General features: G+C 39.7%; 3 protein-coding genes across 3 annotated transcripts; 2 read left to right on the forward strand and 1 right to left on the reverse strand.

The window, feature by feature from the left end:
* The first annotated feature begins 1,247 nt into the window (after window positions 1–1,247).
* LOC310999939 (FXYD domain-containing ion transport regulator 6-like) lies at window positions 1,248–9,031 on the forward strand. The gene is made up of 9 exons (XM_083990555.1): window positions 1,248–1,489; window positions 3,425–3,481; window positions 5,161–5,184; window positions 5,412–5,435; window positions 6,584–6,658; window positions 8,348–8,384; window positions 8,509–8,546; window positions 8,634–8,670; window positions 8,780–9,031. Exons 2-8 carry the CDS (start codon window positions 3,430–3,432, stop codon window positions 8,636–8,638), a joined length of 255 nt encoding a protein of 84 aa, XP_083846681.1. The 5' UTR covers window positions 1,248–1,489; window positions 3,425–3,429; the 3' UTR covers window positions 8,639–8,670; window positions 8,780–9,031.
* Window positions 9,032–14,429: 5,398 nt separating this feature from the next.
* Window positions 14,430–21,522, reverse strand: nfkbid (nuclear factor of kappa light polypeptide gene enhancer in B-cells inhibitor, delta; the record flags this gene model as incomplete). The annotated part of the gene is made up of 12 exons (XM_083990283.1): window positions 14,430–14,501; window positions 14,604–14,768; window positions 14,914–15,030; window positions 15,355–15,512; window positions 15,610–15,661; window positions 15,758–15,904; window positions 16,025–16,130; window positions 16,699–16,874; window positions 16,984–17,168; window positions 18,275–18,308; window positions 18,402–18,520; window positions 21,453–21,522. The coding sequence occupies 12 exons, from the start codon at window positions 21,520–21,522 to the stop codon at window positions 14,430–14,432; spliced, it is 1,401 nt and encodes a 466-aa protein (XP_083846409.1).
* Window positions 21,523–24,464: 2,942 nt separating this feature from the next.
* On the forward strand, window positions 24,465–26,506 carry hcst (hematopoietic cell signal transducer). The gene is made up of 6 exons (XM_083989652.1): window positions 24,465–24,576; window positions 24,737–24,898; window positions 25,393–25,463; window positions 25,651–25,671; window positions 25,851–25,985; window positions 26,273–26,506. The coding sequence occupies exons 3-6, from the start codon at window positions 25,418–25,420 to the stop codon at window positions 26,314–26,316; spliced, it is 246 nt and encodes an 81-aa protein (XP_083845778.1). The 5' UTR covers window positions 24,465–24,576; window positions 24,737–24,898; window positions 25,393–25,417; the 3' UTR covers window positions 26,317–26,506.
* The last annotated feature ends 900 nt before the right edge of the window (window positions 26,507–27,406 follow it).

Genomic DNA, 27,406 nt, shown 5'->3' on the forward strand with positions numbered 1-27,406 from the left:
AAACTAAACTTGTTTCCTCTCAAAACCCACGAACCAATGCAACCCCACAAAAGAAACAGCTGTAGAGTGTTGTTTTTACATCACTGCTTTTTACCCCCATCAAACAGGATGAAGAACGTGAAGTTGTTCGACCGCTTGTTTACATCCTTACTCATCACACTTCTCCACTTTCTCTTGGTTTTATTAAATGGTTTTGGCTGTTCACAGGAGGTCTGCTCCTCTATTGTTCATTTTGCAGTTGTAAACAAACCTGGTTCATTCTTGAACAACATCTCCATCTAGTGGTTAAAGAAATTATAGCATCTCTGGTAGTTTCCCCAAAAAATAACTTGGAGCAAGGAACAGTCATAAATCTTTCAACTGTCTCATATCTGTATATGTTAAAAAAGAAAAAGAAAAAGAAAAAGAAATAAAAATGCATGTTTTACCACGTGTTGTCCTTACTCTTGTGGCCAATAAACTATATTTCCTGTCACTGGGTGTTTGTTGTTTGTGATAAATCCCAATGAATTCACAGTGGTTTACAGTGTGTGTAACTAATTAGAAATGCATGACTCTCATACGGGTAATGAGTGTGTGCCCTCTGCTAATGAAAAAGGAACTATTGTATGAACCTGATGTCTGGATAAGCTCACTGCACTAGAGATCCTTGGAGTAGAGAGAGGGGGAACAGAAGAGAATCCCTCACACCCAGGAAACACTCTGTATATCACAGCCTGCGTTCCCTGTATTGTGAGAGGACCTGCTGCTCTGTCCTTGCTACTGGTGGAGGGTGGGAATCTGGCAGTTTGGTGTGGGAGAGACCTTGGGGAGACAGTTTTCATATAGCTGAGAGAAAACTTATCTCACGGACAACATTTGTGCTTGGCTGCAAAAGCACACTAGTGTTTAGTCTTTCACTTGACTGCACTGAGTCACTTTTCCAAAGCCTGTAAATTACACCACAGTACTGCAGACTGCAGTGTTTGATGCTACTTGTGTATCTGATATTTATTTGGCTTTTGGGGGGAGGTTGGCGAAATGAGCATGAGATCTACAGTTAATTATGAAACCATGTTTTACTATCAGCGCTGGCACCAATCCATCTGGGAACTCGCATAAACACCGAACCGTTGCTCTGTTTATCTGAGCAGGGCAGCCCGAGGTTTTTTTTTTTTTTTTGGGAGTCACTTAAGTTGCTTGAGCGCACCCAGCACCCCGGCCCGCCCCCACCCCCTTTCCTCCCTCCCTCACTCCTCAAACAAGACCAAGGAAGGAACAGACTTCTGCTTTGTGCAGCCGAGTCCTGATCAAACTTCCACAGGATGCAAAACAGAGTTATTCATTTTTAATCTTTGCCTTTTTTTTACGTGTTATAAGAAGAGTTTTCTCTGCATATTTATTTATGTATTTATTTTTGCCTTGAATAATTGGTGGAAAACTTCTGTGCAAAGTTCGGCTCATTGGGAGGAAAGAGCTCACATTGGACTTTACAGGAGGCTGATTCGCGGTAAGTGTGTTTTCAAAAGCCCGATCGTTGCTCCCCTGCAATGAAACCCAAACCCCAGCTTCCAATCAATCTCCTCTTATGTAAATCGTGACCGTTCAGTCGCAGGCAGTCTGATGCTTCTGTTGAGTTTCTGGTGTTTTTTGTTTTGTTTTGTTTTTTGTTTTCCCTGTTTCCCGTGTAAAGGTGTGCGTGTTTTCTATTATCGGAGTGTCTTCGCGGAGCATTTATGCGTGGACATGCTACGCCATCTGAGAAGTTCATAGTGACAACTACAGCGAGGACTGACAGCAACACTGTGGCAAATAAGTATATAAAAAGCCCTTCGGCTTGTCTATACGAGAAGCTGTGTAACCAGATTTATCCATGTGAAAACACTATCCGAGTGTGCAAACACAAGTAGACCTACTCCTACATAGGGGCTGTCTGTAAAGGTTAATGGAAGTAAGCCTTTTCCCCCCTAATTGCCAACTGTCCATGATAATCCCATTTATTATAATCCATGATAATTATTTTTTTAAGTGTTGGCTCCATGTGCTTCTTCACTCTCTGCCCATTATACTCCTCTACATCACTCACAGTGCTAACAAACAAGATTATTGGATTGGTTCTTGTTAGAATAACTCACCCTGTATTTGTTTGATTAAAGCTGATTGGCAGGCCTTTGTTCTTAATCCTGCTCCCAGGGTTGAAGTGTTCATTTCTCTTCACTCCAGATCCATGTTCACACCCCCACTCTAGTCATGCATGAATCCCCAGGAGTGCTCTGGGCAAACGGAGGGGAGAACCTTGGCTCTACAAACGCAGGCTTTGATCATTGCAATGCAAAACATTTTATTCCACAGCTTAGATTTTCTAAAGCTGTTTGTACCTGCATTACATTTTTGATGTCACGTCTCTGGGTTTAATTGGTATTGGCTGTAAAGCCGACAGCAGTGCATGAACTTGCCCTTTGGCCCTGTAGACCTACAACTCTCACTTCTAGTCATGAGTCTGGCTGTGGAGCCTCGGCGTGCAATCGAATGGGTGTAAGAAAATCCTAAAGAATGTCCAGGGTAATATATAGTCCAAGCTCCATTTGTAAGCTGGGTGACCCAAAGAAACCAGTCCAAGGCCACTGACCAAATATCAAGTGCAACTCAACACCAGCCTCGCCTTGCACCGCTCTACTGCCAAGCTTCATTTTCTGAGGTGCAGAGCCTGAAATAGACCCTCCTCCCTCACCCCACAGTCAGTTGGCTACAATATTAAGACACATCCTCATCATTTCAGTGATACTCCTGTAGCTTCTAGCTGAGATGGAGAACACTTGTGACCGATGTGGTCTGGCCTGCCCTGAGTGGGTTTTCGAACCCAGGTCTCCCGCACCACGGGCGACAAATGCAAACCTTTTCGCCAAGAGGTCAATGACCACTTGGCAACTGGGTTTGCACGTCTTTTATTGGCGAGTGAGTTTAACTGCAGTACCGCTAACCACCACACGTCATCACTTCTCCTCACTGGTACCTCGTGACTGTAGCTATACCCGCGGACCTCGGTTACACACTGCCATTATGGCACATTTTACCACTTTAATACGTAAAATTGTCCTCTGTCGGTCTGGAGGGAGCTCTTATAAGGTTTTACCTACCCCACAAGTCATTAAAAGTTGGGGTATCTCAGCCTCTGCTGCTGTTCTCTTTGATGAAGTGTTCCATAGTCTAACCCTAACCCTTAGTTCGCATGAACCAGTTGGTAGATAAAGTAGGCCTAAACCAAACTTCAGGGAGGTACTAGATCTGAGCTGCTGAAACACACTTCTGTTTGCAACAGCAGTTTAATTATGTTATTGAAGTTGGACTGAAGGTAGGAAATATGTAACTCAACTTTATTATTTCTCTTGTTTTATTGTTGTCAGTATTCTTAACAAGTGTGTTCCTGTTTGTTTCTCATCAACAGGTACAATGGATCTTGTGGTGTTGGTGGCATTCAGCTCCTGGTTGGCTCCTGCACTTGGTGAGTTTCCTTTATGTTGAAACCCGTCCTGCTGTTCTTCTGTTGCTTCCCCTTTCTGTAGCTTTACTTAAAGCCCCTCCACGCCAAAGCAGTTGATGTTGTCTGTACAACAGGCTCAGTATTTGGCAGGGAAATGGTGGGTAAGTTTCCTGCCTTAGAGTGGTCACTGGCAATGCGTGGCCTTTTTGAAATCTTTTTTTTTTTTTTTTGGTAGGACTGCTTGCCATGTGCTCTTTTTGATCAAGTGTGTATTAAAACTTAGTGTTAGCATTACAATACTGGTGTTTCCAGTATAATTTATATTTAATATTTTCCATCTTATGTCAGTGTTTTACTGTGAGAAAAAGGCTGTGTCAGAATAGTGTAAATGTTTCCTTACACTCCAGTTAGAATAATCATTTATTCAGACTGCTGCCAGGTTTTCCACTGTTAATGCAGGTCCTGGTCTTTGGTTCGTTCCTCTGCGTGCTGCATGCCATTAGTTGAGCCTGATGTTAAGCAGATTTTCCTTCAATAAGGGATTTTATTTATCTTCTCCCTCCGACTTAATTTCCTGAGGCTTGTCAGCGCCAACACTGTAACATGTGTTTTTCATAGATTCACTATTTACTTAATATTCACTTCTCTGCAATGAGGTCAGGTCAAAGTTCACTCCATCACCTCACTGCTCAGTAAATGGAATTTCAACACTGTTTATGAAAATTCACAGTTTCAACTGTGTCAGACTCTGTTGTAGTTCACGTCAGGCTTCGCTAAAACACAAACATCAAGGACATGATTTTTTTTTACCAGGTATCAGAAAAACTTTTTTTGACTTTTAGCACCTGAGCTATATTTACATAAAATTTACATGTACCCTTCAAGTCTGATTTTGCATATTATCATTTCCTGTATTCATCATCAGTTGTCAACTGCTGAGGTGTGCTGACGTTTTAAAATGCTGTTAGAAATGTAACAGATGAATTGTGGGAAATGTTCCCATAGCACAACAAGGTTACCCTGTTTTCACTCCAAATACTGGCACTCATATAAACAATGTCTGCTTTGTGTATTTATAAGTCCACCACGTGAACTTGTTCCTAATAATTCTGGTTGTTTTCATGATGTTGCGGAGAAATTGTGATTTAAGATTATTAGCAGTAAAGTCAGTAGGCTTTCTATCAAGACTTTAAAGAAGGCATTACATAACATGAATGCAGCCAACATGTTTTCCCAGATGGGAGCATGGAGATGTGACAAGAGCAGAGGGGTCTGCTCTTTCCCACGTCACTGACAGGACACAGATGAACACAGATCAGGGGCTGAAACATAAACACAGTAGGTGTGGAGTCACTGCACAGCATCCCTGTCATTGTAACTTCTCTGAGGGTGAGATAAATATTAAATATTTACTGATGGAACATATATATTTATCGTAAAAGTTGGTATATATGTGACAATAACACAACCCTTCATATTTTGAGGCTATTTTAACTGAAGTCCTTATCCATACATGATTCCTCTTTGGAGGACTTTTAAAAATCAGTATGAGCACTTTTACTCTGATACAAGTTGGGCTTTGAAAGTAGTGTACACAATCTCAAGTGAGTGAATTTGCTCCTCTACCATCAATGTAGCCATTTACTGACATGCAAATGTCTATTACAGACTAATGGTTTTTCTTCTTTTTTTCTCCACAGCTTCAGCAGGGGGGGATGACAAAGGTGAGTATTATTTGAATAGAAGCTCAAAAAAGTCAAATTAAGATAAGCTGCATACTCATTTTTCTCTGGCACATAAATTGGTACTGGCACCAAACCGCCTAATGAATAGATGAATGACTGATGGCGTAAAACCGCTGAATGGCTGTCATATGATGAGTGCTCTCTGAAGTGTGTCAGTGGGTAAATCTGCTTCTCATTTGTTTCCCTTCTCTGTTCTCTACTACCAGACTATGACAGCGCTTTTCAGTACGGTAAGTGTCGAACAGATGAACGTGGTCTTTTACAGTCTTACCCTCTGCACAGGAAATATCCGGGAGGTTGAGATGAGTTTGCATTTTCCACTTGTTTTTCTAGAGAAGTGATGGAAAACTTTCACCCTGGGGCCAAGCTTCTGGAGCCGTCCCACTGCAAATGCTTCTAATCCTGTCCACTGTGCTGTAGGTCTGATGGTTTTCACTTCATCAGGGCCTCAAACTGCACGGAGGGACTTAAGATCTGCGTTCATTTTTCAATATTATTGTGTAGTTGTTGTCGTTAAGTTTCTTTAGGCAGTAGATAATTTCTTGTGTTCTCTATGCTCCCACTGTACCATTACAACAAATACCCACATCCTGCTAAAAGACAGCTGAAGCAGTTGTTCCCAGTTTGACCCCTCAGAAGGTCCCAAGATATATCTGAGGGGTCACAAGATATTATCATGAATAAGACAGGAAAAACATATTTATGTCATCTTTCTCTTTTTTCTCAGGAAATTGTTGATACTGTTATCCCGTCACATCTTTATATAGCCTTGGAGCAACTTGATGACTTTCTTATCTGTTTAAAATCCTCCCATTTTGATCAAATGTTGATTGAATAATTAATAATGATTCTTCATCAGTGTTGATTTGCTTCATAACCATTGAACTACCTGTTCTTATTTAATGTCCTGGTAGTGAACTAGGCTAGATGTTTGATGCATGTAAACAGAGTTGTAATAGTGTTTGTTTTGGTAGTAACAAACACACTAGATGACATTAGTGCTATTGCTTAAAAGCTATCAGATTACCTCTTCATCATAACTAGCCAGATATAAGACAAACAGACCCCTGGTAAAATGGTGTAAGATTTCTCTTGCACCATTTTATCTTACTCACTGGTCACGTAAGAGCCAACTCCAGAGTTAAAGTTGACTTTAGTGTTTACACTTCTGGTGACTGCAGCTCCCAGGAATTTGTGGCGTCCCAACATGACTATTTGGGGGTCTGCAGAATATATCTGCAACTCTGCTCTTGAATAAAAATGTGGTTACATGCCTCATGAAAGGCCTCAGAAGGCGTTTGAGTCCACTGTGTTTTCTAACCCTGAACCTTTATAAGCTGCCATGCAATTTTTCAAGGAACTTTGTTTTTCATTTCAGATTATGAATCTCTGAGAATCGGTGGCCTCGTTTTCGCAGTGGTCCTGTTCCTCCTGGGTATCGTCCTCATCGTCAGTAAGTGTTTCACCGTCTCCACAGCAGAATGAGTAGTTGTCACCACACTGTGATCCCTGTATGAGTGAGTTGACCTCGCAGTCACAATTTATCCGGTGCTGCAAAAACAAGCAGGCTTCTGTTTTCTCTCAGAGGTCTGGTTGGAAGGCAGGCGGATGCTTCTTCCACAATCTCAGCACTCAACAGTCTCATGCTCGGTGTATCACAGCAGCCCTTTATACCTTATCCCTTTACTCACTGGTGGGGTCCTTCCAAGGTTCTTCCTCCTACCTGCCAGCACATGGTGTTACTGCCAGTGGTAGCCCTAAAACCAAACCCAACTGATAAATAATTCATTGTTTCTCTGCCGCACTCTCTCTCTGCTCCTGGTAGTCAAGATCACAGCGGATTCCTCAACTGCATCTGTACAGAACAGGTTGTTATGAGGTAGAAATCACAAAAATTGAGAAACTACCTGATACTCAGGTTTGTAAAGGTACAATTTTGTGATCCATTGATTGAAATCCAATCCAATCAAGAGTTAAAGTGGAAATTGCTTCAGAATTGATTGTTGAGTTACATATTAATCAGAAGACAACAGCAATTTGTATGAATTTATTGATGTTTGTTTTTAACACACAAAAAAAGAAACTCAAACGTCACATCTGTCCATATACTTCAACATTATGTGCTTGTAAAATTAAAACGTGGTTTAATGAACACTTGTTTAAGTGTGACATCAAATGCCACTGAGGCGGTGACAAGTCGTCAGAGACTGACCATGACACACAGGTTAAAGAGGACAAGCCTTATCAGTTTATTCTCTGACATTTAAAATATTGGAAAAATTTGATTGTTCACTGATAGGGAGAGTCGCCCTTTGGCGCCCCCCAGTGTCAAACAAGTGAATAAAGCACAAGTGTTAACCTTTCAAGATGCTCACAGCTTTATTCTTAGCCTGTTGAGTTATGTAAGTCACTAGCCTGGTCTGGTCCAACTATTTTGCTCACCACAGCACCAACTTTTCTAGCAATTTTCCATGTTTACCGACACTTCAAGTAGTGTCTGTAACATGACGCTGTACAGGACGAACCTAATGGGAACATTCTCAAGAATCCTTTGACTCTTAACTATGAAACTCAACAGGATTTACTGGTGCACTTAACTATCTCTTTGATTTTATCAACATTAAATCAAATCCCTGTGTTTACTCTCCTCTTAAGAGCCTGTACTGTGCTCATGCTGAAGTTCTGTGAATATAAACAGTGTAATTACAATTTCATCTACACTATGAGATGAAACCGCACTACACTCTATATGTTTATGTGGGTGGCAGAAGAGGTGAAATATTGAAATGTTTTTGTGGTCTTGCACATGTAAACACTAAGAAATTGTATTCAACACACTGGCTCTTGTATTTTTAGGTGCTTGTTTTTGCTGTTAGGTATATGAATATAGTCTTGAGCTGGGGCCAGTAAGCTGAAAGCTCATAAGGCCTCTGGCGGCTTGAAGCCCAGGCGGGCTTACTGGCACAAACTCAAGACTGTATTCATGTACCTATCAAAGCTTGGGGCAACCTCTTGTTTTGGTACAAAAGATCGTGTTGGAGGTGCAGCGCTGACACACATTCTTTTTCTAATTTCTTTTGTACAAGAAAGTGGCAGTTGTTTAATTCTTTTTGGTGTGTTTTCCTCTGTAAAAAAAAAACAGGCCGGAAATGTACCTGTTCGAGTAAAGACAAGCCACGGTAAGTTAGACACAACAGAAAGCACATTTTTAAAGAATTTGGTTTGTTTCATAATTTTTGTGTCACAGGCCATTTTATCCAACAATGGAAAGTTTTCATTAACACGTTTTTAATGTTTCTCTAGGCCCAGGGTTCCTGATGCTGAATCGGGTGTCCCAAAGGGTAAATAGTTCTCCTCCCCCTCCTGTAGTTACAAATGTTAAATGCTGTTCTTTTCTTCAGAAAGTAATAATCCGGTACTCTCTACAGCTTAAAAGAAAGAGAGACAAGGAGAAGTGGAGATATGGTAAGTATATTACATCTGTCTTACATCTGTGAATGTTACTATTTTCTACAAAGGAGAAGCACCAAAAGATTGTTCTGCAAATTAATCTCCCATCTCCTTTGCTCTGCAGTGTTACTGACCCGTGCCATTAGGTGGCAGCAGATCCCTTGATTACAGACAATCTTTCCATGAACACACAAAGCTTCTTACAATGACACAATGTTACTATGCACCTTTGTTTCCTTTTTCTTTTTAATGTTTGTATCATCAGTAACAGTTAGTTGATAATGTATCAACTTTATTATGTGGCTGCAATAGTGTGATAATCATTTGTATTTTTGTGACTGATGCAAAAATGATCAAATAAACAGTTTTAAAAAGCTTCAGATTTTTTTTCTCTCTCTCTCTCTCTCTTTTTTTTTTTTACTGATAATTATGCGCCTATATCTGCAATGGGAAGTGGACCAAAGAAGATAGCCCTGTATTGTGCTGCACTCCTGCTTCTGCTGACACTGCAGACAGTATGGTTACACATGCAGTAGTAACTACCAGCAGTGAGAGAGTGAATGATTTATGCACTGCGCCGTTCAGCTCTTGGAGAAGACTCTCCTTTAAAAAAAAAAGAAAGGAAAAAAATCTGTGTTTTTAATTTGACCAATCTGTGTTGAGCAGTTTATTGGCAGATTTTCCACTGTAGTACGACTGGCAGCCTCTGCGCAGGTAGAAGCTGCATATGTAGGCTATATTCTCTCCCTGGAGTTGCAGGAGCAGGCTGACTGCACTGCACAAAAGACATAGACATATGAGATGGAAAATGGTGCATTTTGATCATTACAAACACATTTCTCTGGACAAAAAAATATAATTAAGAAAATCTGAAACAATAGTTGAGCCGAAAACACAATGTACAGACAGATTAAATAACATCTTGTTAGTGTAACAACTCCCCCACTCTGCAGCCCTCCACCCCTATACTCACACAGCCCACGCAAAACTCTCTCAGATGGGGCGGTGCGTGGCGCAGTGGGTAGAGCGGCCGCCCCATGTAGAGGCTACAGTCCTCGCCGCAGGCGTCCCCGGTTCGAATCCCGCGTCGGGCAGACCTTTCCTGCGTGTCATTCCCCCTCTCTCTGCCTCCCCACTTCCTGTCTATCTCTACTGTCATCACTATCAATAAAGGCAAAAAGCCAAAAAAAAAAAAAAAAAAACTCTCTCAGATTATTAATTATAGATAAATACACTTGTCTATTATTGTGGTAAGATACCATCATCTGCTTACCCTACTATTTTTTTCACCTTTGGGCTAATGGGAGTGAACCTCCTTGATACTCCACAACCTGCCAGATTTGTTGCTATGGGGAGTACCCCCTGGGTTGCACCATTTATCACTGTAATATTTCTCTGTGGCCACCAGAGGGCTCCTATTGAGTTTACATGAGGGTTCACTGAGCAGCTCTGCCTGCTGTCCTGTCCACATTTCTGCTTTCATATCCACTCTCCAACTGCAACCCTGCTACCTGCTAGACTTCTGGGAGAAGGAGATCTTCTACATCCCTGCTGAACAGCCATGGCCACCACAGGTTTGATCATTATTTCCTCTTTTATAGGCTTTGCATGGTTACAACATACAGTACATTTCAACCAAAAGCTCCACAGCTTTCTTGCCTGGTTAATAATATAGGCTATGTGATAATTGAATTTACCATAGGTTACTTTAATGAATTGTTTTATTTCCATTCTTGTCTTGCTGTCGTAATTGCTGTCCTGTAATTGCAGTATTGTTTCTTTCATGTCAAAGCCAATTTACTGCTGATGCATGCATCCATGGTATAACAAAGGGAGTTCAAGAAATAAACAATGAACAATATTAAAGAAATTGAAGTCTTGTTTGTGTAGAATGGAGCTCTCATTGTTGTAGAGGGAAAACAGGAAAGAAATACAAACTGCCGACTCAGCCACTGGGGAGTGAGGGTTCAGCAACATGCAAGCCGCATTATTGACGCCCAGATATCCTAACAGTTTGGCACAGGCTGTAGTTGGCAACACATTTGTATTTGCTAAATATATTGATATTGTAATAGAATAAAAATCATTATTATTAGAGTTATGGTGGATTGAAAATTACTTTAACACATGTGATTTCAGGTGGCTCCTAAAACGGCAGAATCACTCATAAAACACATTGTATACTGTCCATGCTCCCTTCTTTGTTGCTGTGATGAAACCCCTGCACCATGCTGCTGCTGCTGCTGCTGCTGCTTCTGGCTTGTAACCCACTTTTCTTGGTGCATCTTTTTCTGCTGAGCAAAGATGCTGCATTGAGCGCCTCTCTGTGGGCAGAGAAATACTCCTGAGGAGTTATGGAGCCAAGCCTGCAGATCTAGAGAGAGATAGAGCTGCAAAGCCTGTTGTCAACTGTGCAGGAAAACACTCCCTTCAAGCTTATCACTGAACTGAACACCTATATTTCTATTTGCTCTGTAACTGATCAGACTCTTATTTTCTTTATTTTTTCAGAATCAATGTTTACAGACCGAAGTGATTTCGACTATGGTAAGATTTACACCAGCATTTACTACATGTACTAATCAATTTTTAGCACATATTGATCTATTGATTACAGCATGGTTTAAGCTGATCATAAACCCCTGTGGACCTGTGTGGTAAAGTCCTATATGGTTTCGTCCTGTGTAGATTATGAGACATTGCGGACTACAGGGGTTATCCTCGCTGTTATTATGTTTGTCTCTGGCATTTTAATAGCCCTGAGTGAGTATAGACTTACTTTTAAATATCCCTTCAATACAGAGGCTTATTAAGTATGCAAATGCAAGTTTGCCTTTCTAACTAATCTATCATTCCTCAAACAGGTAAAAAATTCACAAAATGTGTAAAATCCTCATCCAAGTAAGACTTGTGCAAGGCTCAGTGGATGACCCGCCTGTGCATGCTGTATGACTTTGACTTGAAGGACAAACACAACCAGTGTGGAAAAATATCTTTTCAATAGATTCTTCTTTGACTAAACCTGAGTCTCCCACAGCTTTTCCTTTTCCCTGTCCTGGATGCCTCTTCTCTAAATACCCCCTCCCTGTTCTTGCATACAGAACCCAAAACACACTTCCAACACATAAAAGAGTTAACACTGAACCATGCGTGACTAATCACATGTGGGTATAGTGGGTTGATATTTTCTTTAAATCTGCTGCTTGCTCTTGAAATGTATGCGTCACACTCCTCATGTGTTGGTAGTGAGTGGGCAGTGTATTTTCTCAGCTAATCGCATGCCGCTTGTATGGCCAGACAAGAAGAAAGACAAGAGCTGCTGTTTGAACGGGACGGAAAAAAACTGCATATTGGTTTACAGTAATTTCTCTATTCACTCAGAACTCTGTGGCCTCAACTCTTATTGAAACTTGAAATCCTGATGATGATGGATAAACTTGACTAAAAGCAAATTCATGTTGAAGTTGCGGCCACAGTTTTCACACTGCACAATCAATAATTGATAATCAATCATCTTGATGAATGAAAAATTACTAATATTTACTCATTTCCTGCTTTTCTATTTCTGTTTACAGTTCCAACTCATCTGGTACCCAAATACCGAAGACAGAGGGTAAGTTCATTCATAATGTCCAGGTCACTTAAAATGCAGTGATGTCAATCTCCTTTGTCTCTGATTTATTTCTGTTTCTCTTTTACAGTTCCTCCTCAAACTGTATAGGAAACATAGCATATACTTGAAAGAGAAAGAGGAAGTCATCACGGAAGCTACAGCAACAAATATACGCACAGACACACAATGGTTGTTTATGACTGTTCCTCTTATGGATAATATACGTACCTGTGTTGGCTGGATGATCAATAAACAGGGTTTTCCATCACATTGTGTGTCTCTTACTGAATTCTTTAGAGTGAAAATCACGTGAGACAAAATAAATGAATACAGACATGCATAAAAAGTACTCCAGCCATGAGACTTGATTAGATGTTTATTTAATAAGACAAATCCAACAGTCTCTCTTCTTTACATTGTACTGTTGTGAAACAATAAAATGAAGAACAAGATTACAAATAGACTTGACCCTTTTGTATCAATCAGTGCATGCATTAATGGATTGTAACACGTCTTTACCTTAGTTTTTCTTTCTGTTGGTATCTGCTTTTTGCTTTTCAAAATAAAAGCAATAAATATTAGCATGACGACCGTACAGAGAAATCCATAGATATAATTGAACATAATGTCATATAAAATAAAAATGGTAAAACAACGCAGCGTCCATGACATCTTGATGAGAACAAAGAAGACAGTGTTTGGTTGATGTATCGCACTTTGAAAATACCGTACTGGATAAATCATGTTGTACTGAAGTGTTGGTTTTGGGTTATGTTTTTAACAGTTTGTGCTATTGCAAGATAAGGAAAGGGTATTAAAAATGAAATGATGAAAACCTAAATGATGGGGCCACAAATAAAGGTCTTATACTCAACATAATATTTTCAGTGTCTTTAATGATATCTATTTGGAATTATGTGTAATAATGTAATATCATTTACTAAAGACTCAGATTTTTTCAGCTTTACAGGAATTCACAACATATCAGAACAGACATGACACAGAGGTAAGAGACAGCTCAAATCGTGTTCATCACTCTAACCACAGAGGCCTCATTTCACCTATGACTAAGGTTGATTGTCATGGCAGAAAAGGTCAGTGGTAACGGAGCTTGAAGAATAAAATCCTCCTTCGGTGTGAGGGTAGATAACTGTTGTACACATAGCAGGATGGTGTATTTTCCATCCTGCTAATTTCTGTAGCCAGGTGTAAGTGGGACTGTTCAGAAAACATCAAAACAATCAGATGGAACTTTAAATACAGTGTTATTGTACTTTTGTTCTTCATGACTCATGATAAAAATGTACAGTTAGTCAGCGCACTTACTCATGTAATGTCTTTGTGATAAGAACATTCTTTTGTTCATTCAGTTTCAAATACATAAGAGTTTTACACAGTAAAGTTTCTTTTTCCATAAAGAAAATAAGATACTAAAGGTCACACAAGTATGATGCATACAGACAGACAGTTAAATTAATTGAATATCCTCGTTTTTTGACACACGCATTCTTAACATAAGCACACATGCTGACTGAAATCAAAACCATCACTCAGTGTATCAATATGATAACTTATCATGATGGGGGGTTTTGACAGGAGAGTCAGGGGGCTTTCAGGGACATTGTCCTGAGGTACATATTGACGATTTCATAGAAATCAACATAAAACTGGGAGTGTGGCCTTGTCGGAAAATGAATATTAACATCACCTTCCACAGCACCGGTTATGCGTTCTACTTTTTGAAAATAACTAATGCACTTAATTTCTGGTCACTTCAAAAGATTGCATTTCAAAATGTTCAGTTCGACACCCACGTTGACCGGAATAAATACATAAATTAAAATGTCTTCACTAGTTTGTCAGCAGGAGCAGGAGAACTTGCTGAAAAGCCTTGAGGGTGGGGACAACATTTTGGAATGAATACCTGAGCTCAAACGTAGAAAAATAAATAAAGCATTACATTTCTACAGAAACTAAATCACAGCTAATTTAAGATTTATGCATTAAAACATCACGTGTATAATCCAATGTGAATTACAGCTTTTGCCAAGCTAGTTTGTTAATTATGTACGGGCCAGTGACTCCCAGTGATAAGAATGTCCCCTTCTCAACAGAGGAAACAGACTCATTCCCTCCAAATGGGGATTACAAGTGATTTAAATCATTCCTGGTCCTGCAAGGATATGTTACGTCGACGAGAGGAAGCATTTCGTTTCTTCAGCATCATCTTGAGCTAGAAATGGAAAGATGAATTAGGGTGATAATTAAAAAAAACTGAAACGACAGGACTGCACAGTGCGGATGTGGCTGGCTGTTAAAATGATGGGCAGCTCACCTGCTCTCCCTGGGGTCCGCTCTGCAGCAGGTGAGCTGGCTGGTCGTTCTCCAGGTTGCGGATACTGGGATCAGCTCCTCTGCTCAGCAGCAGCCGCAGGATCTCCTCCTGGTGGGGGTTGCCATGGAGACCGGCTGCCATGTGTAAAGCCGTGTGCCCGTGAGCCTACAGCAAATGTGGAGAATGCAGCATGACTCAGACTGTTTACAGTCATGTGTGTATCCAGTATTTGTCTGCACCCACACATAAACACACAAACACATGCAGATCTAAAATCCAGCTCTGAGTTTCATGTTGGTGTGAAACTCACTTTCATGTTGACAAAGTCTTTCATGTTGGGCAGGGGAATCCTCAGCAGATAACGCACCAGATCAATGTTCCCCTCCTTTACAGCCAAGTGCAGCACCGTCTTGTTACTTTTGATTTCCTGGAATTGCAGAATTGGAAGAGATGGAAAAAACATAATGAAACCACAAGTCAAACCAAGACATTTAAGTGTCACACAAGAAAGACAAGACAAAAGAGCGAGTGCTGGGTGTGGGGGGATTGGGGGTGGCTCCCACTATGACATCATAGTTAGATAAAAACCTGGGCACTTCCCCTGTGACCTGTATGTTCACTAAAAAGGTCAGGGGTTTAGCATATTGGACTGTGATGCTTATGTGAGCTGTCCATCCTTTCATCTGTATCATGCTCGGTGACAAGCCAAACAGTTTGTGTGACATTCAGAAAAGGGAGAGCTGGGCTGTACCTGGCTCAGCAGGGTCGCCCCTGAGTTCAGCAGCATCTGCACACAGGAGAGCTTCTCCGAAGCTTTGGTCTGAACGCTAACATCTGCCATCCCACTGGCAGACAAAGCCTTCATGGTCACACTGTGAGAAATGGCGGCACAGTGCAGAGGAGTCATACCTGAGGCGAAGAAAGAGACATATTTAACATTCGAATTAAGGCTGTGTGCACCTGTGTTAACGCAACTCCCTTGTTGATTGGTAAACGGTTAGATTACCTTCAAAGTTTCGGGCCTCCAGGTTGACAGGAGGTCTGCTAGACAGAACTGCCTACAAAAAAAATGATACTGTTAAGGTCTGCTCAGTATAACTAACTTTTCTTTTTTAACCTGCTGTGAAAGTAGTTCAGTCTGACTAATGCTTTACCTGCAGAACCCCAGGGAAGCCGTAATGGACGGCCAGATGAAGAGCTGTTTGTCCTTTGACATCACAAGCGTTGATGTCTGTTCCTAAAGACAGCAGATCTTGTACAATCTCCGGCTGGTTTGCCGTCACTGCCACCAGTAAAGCCGTCTGCAAAATTTACATTCAACATACAGTCTTATCTGTTTGTGTTAAATCAGATAAAATACATATTTTTTGCCAAAAAGGGCAATTTTCACAGCTTGGCAGATGAGTGCTTTCTTTTCATACCTTTCCCTTGTGTTCTTTGGCATCAAGCCTCCCTAAACCCCTCAGTGTCTCTGCAGCAGCAAAGGCACACTCCCTGAGTCCCTTGGCAGTGTAGATGTGCAGGATGCTGACAAAACAAGAGCACATGATAAATTAGTTATAAACAAGGCTGGAAAATCGCAGTTATCCCCGCAACCAATTACACACTTGTCCCTTTCACAGTTGAATTTTTACTCTCTTTTTTTCCATTTCATCTAACTCTCTAATCGTCGAGCATAAGCGCCTGACTCACTGACATCTTCTCTTTTTTTAATCTTTCTAGGATTACTAAACTATGAATGTGGCTCTCAGTTTGAGCTTACGACTGAAAACGAAACTTGTACGGAAGTAAATAAATTGTGCGATCACACATGCACATTCACATAACATGGTAATATCAGTGGTGAAGAAAATGTGTATTGTTCTGACTCTTGTTTCTCAAAACACACTGAAGGGTTCAGAGTAGTCATGTTGTGTGCGTGTGTGTGTGTTTGTGTGTGTGTGTGTGTTTGTGTGTACTATCAGTGTGATCTTGCAATCTATGATCTCAAAGACGACTGAGAAGGCCCATAGTTTCCTTATTCTTCTGGGGGCTCACCAGCAAATGCACTAAAATCCACATTCTCACACACATGCATTCACTTGTAAAAACTCACGTGTCTCCGTCTTCGTCTTGCCCGGTGGCTCTGCTGTAATCCATCCCACTCAGCAGCATCCTGGCCTCTTCCAATTTGGCGGCATCCATTGAGGAAACAAAACTCAGTTCTGTGCTGTGACTCGGACCCAGAGGTGTCCAAGGTAAACCCATACTGGAATCTATCGCACACTCCTGCTATGAAAGAACGCAGGACATGACTTAAGACAACAACATTATTATGCAATTAATTTCTTGCTTTACAAAATAGTTTGGTGAAAGCCTGTGACAAAGGGAGTTCTCTTACATATGTCTGAGACATTGTATCTACGAATGGGAGCGGCTGCTGTGTGCCATACTCAGACGACATTGGGAGGTTGTATGTTGCATAGCTTGGTCCTGGATGGCTGCTGTAGTAACTGAGGGTAGGCTCTGGTGCTGGATTCCACTGTTCATAGCCCACTGCCATTTCTGAGAAGCTGTTTGATGCACCTAGAATGGAAAGAGCATATGATTAGGAATGATGATCAGGATCAATTGATCACAAGGACAAAGCTCAGGTTTTGGTTCTGTAAATACCAATTTTAATACAAAATGCTAAAGTATTAAGTTTTAAAAGCAACTGGACCCTTGGCTAAGTTGTGTGGGCGCGGCAGGGCGCCTGTTCGACATTAGTTCATGCACAAGGTCAGTGGCTCAGAGTTCACTGAGACTTGCCATTCAATTGTGGGGAGTAAGGGTGAGATCATGCAAGTGGAGAAAACAATAGTGTGGCTCAAAAAAAACAAAAAAAACACAACTCTGTCACAGATAGGAAAAGTTAGGTGGTCGTCCAAATCAACAAACAGGAACCTGTTTTTAAGAAAACGGTGTTCCCTGGAAAACTACAAAATGGCAAACAAGCTGGTGGGGTGGAGAAAAAAAGAAAGAAAGAAAAAAACAGTTCATGACTGCACAGCTTGTCAAGGATGCTGTACAGGATGTTTGTCAGAGAAAACTTCATGAACTTCCATGACCTCAGAGAGCATCACCGCAAAATGCAAACCCTCTTTATGCCTCAGAAGCAGACAGTTCAGACTGCAGTTCATCAAAACATAACAAAAGGTTTATGGTTATGGTTTATGGATCAGTAACACAAAAATAATCTATCAAAATGATGGATCAGCCGCCGCTTCTTGACACACTGGCATTTTTCAATGAATTCACTGCTGATGGAAGAAGCAGGATGAAATCAGAGGTAAACAGAAGCAATATGTGCCGGAATCAATCAAACAAACAACTCAAAACTCAGCGAAGGATATTTCATCGTTCAGCAGGACAATGATCCTGAACAAAATAACTAAAGCGAACACACAGGTCCAATCCACTAAAGACAGAGAGAGATCCTACAACAAGCAGGAGGTGAAGGTGGCTGTGATGCTCTGGGAGAACATCAATCAGTAAGATAAAGAGAGTGGTCACATTTATTGGTTGAAGACTTCCATATTTTCCATTAAATATTGTAAATGTTGTTTTGCCTCACAGCTTTTTCCATAATGACGTAGAATTCTTTGAATTAAGACATTTATGTAGTGTCTGTAAGGAAGTGCAGCTCTTACCTGTACAGGTAAACAGTTCTGTTGATGACAAGTGCTGAGTAGGAGAAAACAGAAGCAATCGTAAACAATGACGCCTTAATGATAATACTTAGTGAGATACTGAGCTCCTCTGTGTGTGTTGGCTTACTGTGACTGTATTTGGGGGAACGGGACTGGTGCTGGCTGTGGAGGACGTCTCGCGCCTTCTCTTCTCCTCCAAGAGTTTCTTCACTGTGGGCAGAGTGCAACACGGCTTCTCCTTTGGCGCTGGATGAAAAGACAAGAAGAGTGACTATTAAGTAATGGCATGTCTTGTTTGCATTTGACGGGCATTTCTTTCCATTATCCAACATTATGGGCACAAAAGAAATAATTAAATATTGAAAAGATAATGAGAAGATAAATGGATGATAAAATAGCCCTAAATGTTTTATGTGTGGTCGTATCGATCACAATTTCCCAGATCCCACAGTGACATCTTTGTGTGGCATCAGAGATGTTGAGACTAGATTTGTTTTTGATTGAAAAATTATTAAAATTAATTATCTATTATTACAGTGAGCTGCTAATTATTTTTCAGTTCAGTCTTTCAGTAAGTCAGTGAATAGACTAATTGTTTCAGCTCATCATTGCTTATCCTAAAACAAAATTTACAGACTTGTTTGTCTGGTTGGAGCAATTAAAGTATGCATTAAAAGTGATTATCTGAATGGACAAAAGTTCTTAATGAACTTTAGACAGCCTTACAGCTCAGTGAGCTCTCATCATTTGGATTATGAAATGCGTAGTGTCTTATTTACTCTCACTGGAATATAATCATCTCATCAAGATGGGCTTAGTTTAAAAGACTATACTATTCTAGGCTGACAAATGTGAGACCATAGCAACACAAAATATGAAATTATAATTTCATGCCGTGCAGGTGTAGTGAGACATTAACACTAAGGTTTATTATCACTTGGCTGGTGCTGCCTGCTCAGTTTCTCCATAGTGGTTTTCTACTCACCTTTCACATCAAAATCAAATCCATTCTACTATGAGTACATTTTCCCCCCTGCTGATATGAGCGTATCATTTCCATCGAACAGGTAAAGGAAATTAGAAAAATAGGAAAAAAATAATACAAAACAGAATTCTGATGTTTCCAGTCAACATAATGTGACCACACAGAGCTGTTTCCTCAAAAAACTTTACCCCACACGTGAAATACAAAGTGATATTTCCACCCTGTCTGTGGAACCCGGAGAACAAAGATAAAGCTCTGACAACAACCTCCTCCATTAGGAACACAGATCTTGCATGTGGCCATGTAAACCAGATTCATCAGAAAACCTTTAGCATGGGATTGCCACTGCTTATTTTCTATGACATCTTCCTGTCTCGCTCCGTTACGCTAACAGAAGCGTAAACCACATCCTCCACAGCCTCTGGTGTTTCATAGGCACGTCACCTCAACAAGTGTATTGCCTTCTGCTTTCTATTGCACCTACACGTCTGGGAGGCAGAGCAAAAGAAGAGTGATGATGTTCTTTTGTCACTTCTCTCTCTCTCTTTTGTTTTACTCTGTGAGTGTTGACTGCTGTGGTAAGCCACACAGGGGACAAGACAGCTCTGTTCACCAGCACAAATACACACTTCTGAAAAATACTAATTTGAACAGCGAGAGAGAAATATGAGCTCATGGATGTGTCTGTGGTGGTTCCTCTCTAAAGTAGAGATGGCACCCTTGTGCCCCCACTACATGATAAAGATCAATTTGTCAGAGTGCATGATGACATTAGTCAGAACATTTTAGTGCCACCAGGTTTCATTTTCAAGTTGCTAAGGTGTTACTATATGTTACTCAATCCTGACTCATTTGAAAAAAGAAAAGCCGCCTTTGGCCTTTTGGCAGGTGATGTAATTCTGTAACCTTTAACCTCACAATCAATATCAGGCGGTAGAAGAGGAAACTGCCTGATGACAGAAGCTCTTCACCACTTATTAGCCTGATCTGACACATCAGCTGAAAGAAACTAAAAGTCAGGAAATGGCTTTCAATCACTTGTCCAAGCGTGAGAGGGAAACCTATAGCCCATAAATTGCACTTAAATGATGGGTTTGCACACTCTGCCCCCACACTGCTTTGGGCTATTCTGTGCCATATTCAAATAAAGGTTGTGGAAACCCCTGGACATTGAGTCATGTGCGTGGGAGGCTGGGGATTCCGACAACCTTTCTCTTTTGCCTCGGTCCTCAGAGAAAGAAAGAAGCAGCAGAGAGCCAGCTTCCTCATTTTGTGGTTTAACAGACCCAGCGCACACAACAGAATATGTAATCACCCAGGCCCGTGTCAGAGAACGCGTGAATAAAGTAAGTTAAGCGAAACAAGCTGAGATGTCACGTCACACAGCTTGCTTGTCTGGCATTATTCAAAAGGGGAAATGAAAACAAGCCAGAAGGGGTGGGGGTGTATCAGGGTTTCCCCAAATGATGCTGTGAATCTTGGATTCACCCGAATCGCGCTCTGATTCAATGAAAACCGAGAGAAAGACAAATACATGAACACATCAGTAAAATGAGTGACTACTTCATAAAACACTATCAGTATATAGTATAGTACATACATGTGTCATGTAAAATAAACTGCATATAAACACACAAAAAATACACAGAAGGAGTTTCAACCAGATTTAAGGTCCAAAGTGACAAAGTCAAAACAAAAACTCTGATGGGCCTAGCCAAATCAAATTTATGTAAAATAAAGTTGTGAGCATAGAAATAACATTTAAATCAAGGCCAATGTAATGCCACCACCAATATAATAACAGGTCAATGAATGTAGAAAACAAGTACAGCACTCTATAATTGTCTATAACTGCAGTAACTTAAAAAAGTATTAAGCTGTCATTATTACTGTCACACTGACTATAAAGCTGGACTCAATGAAAATAGAAGATCCCATTGATAACACTTGTCTTCAGTCATATTTAACAAAATAAAAGCACAAATACTCACATTTATCAAAGTGCATGTCAGAACCGTTTTTTGCTTTGAAGTTTTCAAGAGGTTGTCTTCTGAGCCAATAATGTGTTCAAAACGGGATAAACGGATCCACACAGCCGGAGGGATCAGTGATGTTGTGTGACGTTCTGGTTGCCCGGAGTCTCTGTCTGACTTGTTGTCTTACTTCTGCTGCTTGTACACACACAGAGCACACGTTGTTCCTCATCACCGCCCCCAGCTGTGTCCACGCCCTCCAGCACAGAGGGGAAGCACACATTCACCATAATGTCAAAGCAGAGCGGGTAATAGAGTGATACAGAAGTGAACATGAGGTATCCTCACCGACAGAATAAAGAGAATAAACAGCCATTAGCTCTGTGACAAACAGTTAGTACAGTAGTACAAGTAAACACAAATGCACACTGTGATAAGGGACAGTTGTGGAAGAAGTCATCAGATCATTTCAGTATAAACAGACATATACACTATGAATATCATATTACAAGTATAAATCCCATATTCAAAGACCTGTTTAATTAGAAGAAGAAAACATATTTAAACCGTAAATATAAGTATATAAGTGTAAGTGCCTATTATGCAGACTTCAACTATAATATTGGATATCATACTAGCATATTAATGTGTAAGCATTTCAATATTGCAGCTTGTTGGTGTTGAAGTAATTTTGACAAATTTCAGCTGATTCATTGCTGAAGTTTGATATAAAATAAAATAGGTTACGTTTCATAGGATGATGTTTTCTTTTATAGTTATTTGAAACTTTAAGTTTGATTCTTTGTACATGTACATTTAGCCTTAGTTAATATGTACTAAATGCCTTCAGTTGATTGTAATATATAAGTAACAAATCTCTTCAATACAATGCCATACATCAATACTGTAATTGTAATACAAAACAACAATGGAGATAGGACAAAGACAACATGCTACAACAACAGAATGCTAAACACTGCAGAATAATTATTTAGGATACAGTTTTTAAGAATCAAAATAAGTTTATAGATTGAACATGAATTTATACAGTATTATCAATTAAAACATCTATGTGACTGAGCATAAATGAAAATACATTTTATTTCGATATCAGTGCATATCCCTTAGAAAACTAGAGGAGATGTCTTGTGTCATGAAAAATTGATAATCAGAAAAGGGTGAGAGTAGGTTCTGTTGATGTAATGTGTTTTGAATTTTCATTGTTGGGTTTTATTTGTCAGATCAGATATCAGATTGTGTGCTTGATAAAGTGTAATTTCTTTTCAATACCCAGTTTAGACAGTGCCTTACAGGAACCTATGTGTCATCTCAAAAACAACAAGACATCATATTGGACGGAACACGATGATATATCTCTTTTTATTAAATGACTAAAATTTAAATCTCTTTTTTCCCCATGAACACTTGTTCCGTAATACAATAGTATGGAGAGATGAAAAAAGTGGAGAATTATAACCTGATAGCATAAAACACAGGTTTAAAGAACCAAAGACTGAGTGGTAAAAGAAAGTGTAAAAGAAAGAAATTGTTACAGTGTGTGAAAGGTGAATGAATGTTTAGGTCAAAGGTTTAAACATGAAGCTGATTGTAGATCTCAGGCTGAGAAAGATCTTAAATGAGGAAGTAACAAAGGAAGAATCAAAGAGTGTCTCTGTGGTGATCAGGCTTTGTGCTGTATGTTTTACTACAGTAAGTTTTGCGCTGTATGTTGTACTACAGTAAGTTTGTAAGCCATATCCAACTAAAGGTAAGGCTAAAAAAAAAAGGCTTTTTGAAAGAATTGTGAAAGTTTAACTCAGGTTGTCAAAACAGAGTATGTTTTGTTCATCAGTCCACCTGGTTTCCACTTTCCATTAAGTATAGTTTTCTTTCTGTTTGTCTAGATTCTCCATCTCTCTACACTCATATTCAAGCCTAGTTCATTTTCCAAAAAACACACAATAAACAAAGTTAGAGATAAACTGACGAAGACGACGATGACAGTGACAGCGACAGTGATGATAATGATAATGATGACAGTGACTGCATTATCATTATTATCACATTTTCTATATCCTCAATGTCATTTTGTTTTTTTAAATTCTTCATACAGTGAACACAATATCTCACTAAATACTTGTGCAAATATGTAGTGTGAGTTAAGCATGAGGGGCAGCTTTTGAATATCTACTTTGTGTCCACCACAAGATGGTGGACATAATCTTGTGGTGGACACAACGTTTATTTGAATGTTTAATTCATTAACATTCAAACACATGGTGGTGTCCTAGGCATGACACATTCAGCCACAAATGTTTGTTTGCCCATGGTCTGCACTAGTTTACAGTAAATGAGTGGCAAGACTTATGATTTTCATATGAAAATAATATGAAATCCAATGGATATGTTATCAGTATTGTCATGGAAAATTAGTGCCATGTATTTACAACAGATGTTTCAATACAGTATTTGTTTCAGTGGATGTTTATGTGTTGTTGTTGCTCTGAGGCAGTGCATGATTATGTTATGAAAGACTATCTGACAAGGCATTCAGGTTTTTCCCAAGTCTATTTGGCATTATTTTTTGAATGAAATGGGACCTTGAGGCCTTTTTGTTTGAAGGAAGGCAGTTTTAGCGCAAAGACAGGAGTGGATATTTTAAAAAGTCGAAATATTACAAGAAGCAACAGTTTGTGAAACTTGGAGACCATTAAGAGATTTTCAGTTTCAAACGTGTTGTGATGCATCATCATCTGTAATGAAGCCTCACAGCTCCCTCTGCTGTTGCAAAGAGTCAACATCAACCTGGGTCAAAACCACTGTTGACCTAAAATGAAACTAGGCAAACCACTAAGATAATGCAAACCGTACTTTCTCACGGTTAAACTCAACTACAAGACAAATCACAAATACACTAGCTTGATGACCTTTAAATGACAATGTGACAAGATGACGGGCTAGGAAGTCCAGGGATAATTAATCCTTAAATTATTTAAATAACTAACAGAAATAGTTGCATAAACTTTGAATGTCAATTGGAGTGTACCTGGCTGGGTATCAAGTATAGCACAAGTTTGTTGTTGATGGGGCTTGGCCACTAAGAGTCAGCAGAGTCACAGTGTTAGCACAAGGGTTGCATTTCAACAACCTACGCACTTTCTCCCATACCTCTATGACTGGAGATGATCTATGAGCACAAAGAGCTCTGTGAACAGGCCCTGAAGACGATGCAGTTTGTGTTCTCAACCTCCACCTTCTGGCAGACAATATAATGATACTTGAGGTAGAGAACGGCATCAGACAACTTTTGCACCTAGATGTGTAGGTATTTTAAACCTACAGAGGTAAGTGCAAAACAATTGTTTTCCATTGGCTTTTGTAATGTCATACGGCAGCATATTGCACCTTATGTTTTTTTTTAAACTGTTTCAAAAGGTGCAGCAACTTCTTCATTAAAGTGTATTCTGCTCTTTTATACTTCAATCTATAACATCTTTGTCACAGTGAAACCATCAGCAGCCAGGCTGATAGGCAGAAAGGGTAGTGATTCATCTCACCAGAAGACGGAAGAACATTAGTGTTCAGCCTTCAAAAGTGAAAACTAATAGGAAACAGGGTCATATCATCTTTTGGATTCCAGACAGCAGATCAGTCCGGACACAGCAGGTATGAGCATCTTATCCCTCCTGACTTTTAACCATTTAACGTCTGTTATTTCACATCACAATGGTTTCGTATGTAGTTTTACATTTAGGCTCAAGAATATCTGGCTAAAGTTTTATAAAGTTATTTTATTTTATACGACTGTGATGATAGAATTTGTCACATAAGATGTTAATGATTGATAACACCATTTTAATTATTTAAGAGAAAACCTTCATCAGTATGTTTACATTTTTTCATCTCTTCAGCTCTTGAATGCCAGCTCTGTAACTCATGACTCATTGTGACAGCAGAGTTGTGGATATGTGCAAATAAAAAAACAAGGTCAACCTCAACTGTCCTAAATGATTAGGGGATTTTTTCCCCCCCACATAACCTTTACATTGAAATATAATGGAATCTAAGGGATATGTAAATGTGACACGTTTAGTAAATGCATAACTGCACTTTTTAAGAGTGTTATATAACACAAGTTTTGATCTATTTTTGTCTTTCAGAAAGTTCTTAACTGAGTTCACAAACATGGCACACAACAAGTTCTTTCTCTTTGTCCTATTTTTTCTCTGCAGTAAGTGCCATTTTAAAGTTTCTTATATTTCAACATGCACCCATGACATTAAGGGGGTCTTACACAGGAAAATGAAACCACATACAAAGCACACAGCGGAAACCTAACTGACAGAGGTGTTGCTGCTGCAATACAAAAAGTTGAAGTTCTGATGGAGCCTTATGTTTTTCTTTTCTCTCTCTATAAGACTTGACTGGAGTACTCACAGGTATGTACAACAAAAAGAGGACACTCTGAAATTCACTTTTTATTAATGTTATCATTCAGACTAAAAAGAGCTATGGCCTACAACCACTCATACTCAGTCATTGTTTCCACTGACTTTGTTCACACCCTCCCTGTCTGTCATCCCACTCTTTAACTGTTTATTCACTGACTCTCTACCAGACACCACTCCGTCTTGCTACAGGATTGAGCCCGGTACAATAGCAGGCATCATCTGTGCAGATGTGTTGTTGACCCTCATCATTGTCGTTGTCACTTACAAATGTGCCAGCTTTCGCCGTCAGAAACTAGACAATGGTAAGATGGTGCATGGGGCTGAATTTAGTCATGTTTTTTATGCTCCTCTGAAAAGTCAATTAGTAAATGCATCAGTGTTGATAAAGTTTTATCAGGGTTCCCTGCTTGGTCTCCTAGCACTGCTCATGCCATGTTTTATCACTATGTGCAGCTTATATTTTGGAAGCTGTCTCCCCTAATGTTGATAAGAGTTTTTTTTTGGTTATTTTTTTATATTGAATCAAATGACTTTATGCATACTGTACATATGTACATATAGCTAACAGTCTCTTCTCATCTCTTCACAGCTGACAAAGTGTACATGAATGTCCGGAAAAACTGCAAGAGCTGATCGAACAATGGCTAGTTATTGTTAACCATTGTTAGAGCTAATCTAACAATGGTTAATTGTTAACCATTGTTAGAGCTAATCTAACAATGGTTGTCATAATCAAACATTATAACATTATGTTGTGTTTTTAGGACCTGCTTTTAAAACATACAGTACAATATTCTGCACTACTTTACAATAAGACTATAAAGGATTTATGAATGGTTTACAGCTAGTTTAAAAATAAGCATGTTAAAGCAGAAGTGAGTGATCCGGTCGTTTTCGCTAATGCTGCGTTCCAAATCGTAAATTACAGCTTCAAGTCACAACTTACGACTTTGTAGCGTTCCAGGCAACCCACTCGTGTTTTTCCGACCTGTTTTACCGGTGAAAGTCACTATAACGGCCACTCGTAACTTCCGACCGGTGAACTCGTACCAGATCGAACTGGTACCACTTCACGGTCGGAAAAATACGAGTTTCCTTGAACGCACCATAACAGTCCTCGTCGCTACGTCACCACATTCACGGCGTTCCTTGGCTGCACACACAGCCCTGCATGCCGTTCTCTCTCCTCATTGGATAAAAACTGTAGGATACGATAATGTTTTCTCTTCGGCTCAGAGCAGAGCAGAGGGACTGAGAGACCCGTGTTTCAGTCCAAACACTCTATGTAGGCTAAGTGATTGCTGTCGGAAGATATATCTATTTAAGACTTATATTAACACAAATATATCACTCACTTCTGCTTTAACACTTACTTCATTTTTCAATTGCCATTACACATAGGAATAAAAGGGCAACAGTTGCTGACTGTCTGTTGCTTGCCAAATAGTGAGCCCAAATTCATATGTAGTGTTCCTCATATCTCCATCCTCCATCATCCACCATCCAGCGTGTTTCACATTTTACATTAAGGTTCCCATTTACCAATTGTTGGAACTCATTAGTAAGATTAATGAGCATGGAAATGTATGAATAAGAAAAAAATAACTTGTTAATATTTGTTTATTTATGATTTAGAAAATGATTCAATCATGATCATAAACTATTTATAAATCCCTTACAAGGGTAGTCTTATGGTAAAGTGGTGCCCAAAATGCTGGAGGAC

The sequence above is a fragment of the Trachurus trachurus genome, assembly GCF_905171665.1.
Source record: "Trachurus trachurus genome assembly, chromosome: 16".
In the NCBI taxonomy this organism is placed as follows: domain Eukaryota; kingdom Metazoa; phylum Chordata; class Actinopteri; order Carangiformes; family Carangidae; genus Trachurus; species Trachurus trachurus.

Coding starts and splice junctions, on each gene's coding strand:
- hcst (XM_083989652.1), top strand. CDS start 25,418: ATGGCACACAACAAGTTCTTTCTCTTTGTCCTATTTTTTCTCTGCA. Junction 25,464..25,650: donor TGTCCTATTTTTTCTCTGCA/GTAAGTGCCATT, acceptor TCTCTCTATAAG/ACTTGACTGGAGTACTCACA. Junction 25,672..25,850: donor CTTGACTGGAGTACTCACAG/GTATGTACAACA, acceptor ACTCTCTACCAG/ACACCACTCCGTCTTGCTAC.
- LOC310999939 (XM_083990555.1), top strand. CDS start 3,430: ATGGATCTTGTGGTGTTGGTGGCATTCAGCTCCTGGTTGGCTCCTGCA. Junction 5,436..6,583: donor TGACAGCGCTTTTCAGTACG/GTAAGTGTCGAA, acceptor TTTTCATTTCAG/ATTATGAATCTCTGAGAATC. Junction 6,659..8,347: donor GGGTATCGTCCTCATCGTCA/GTAAGTGTTTCA, acceptor AAAAAAAAACAG/GCCGGAAATGTACCTGTTCG.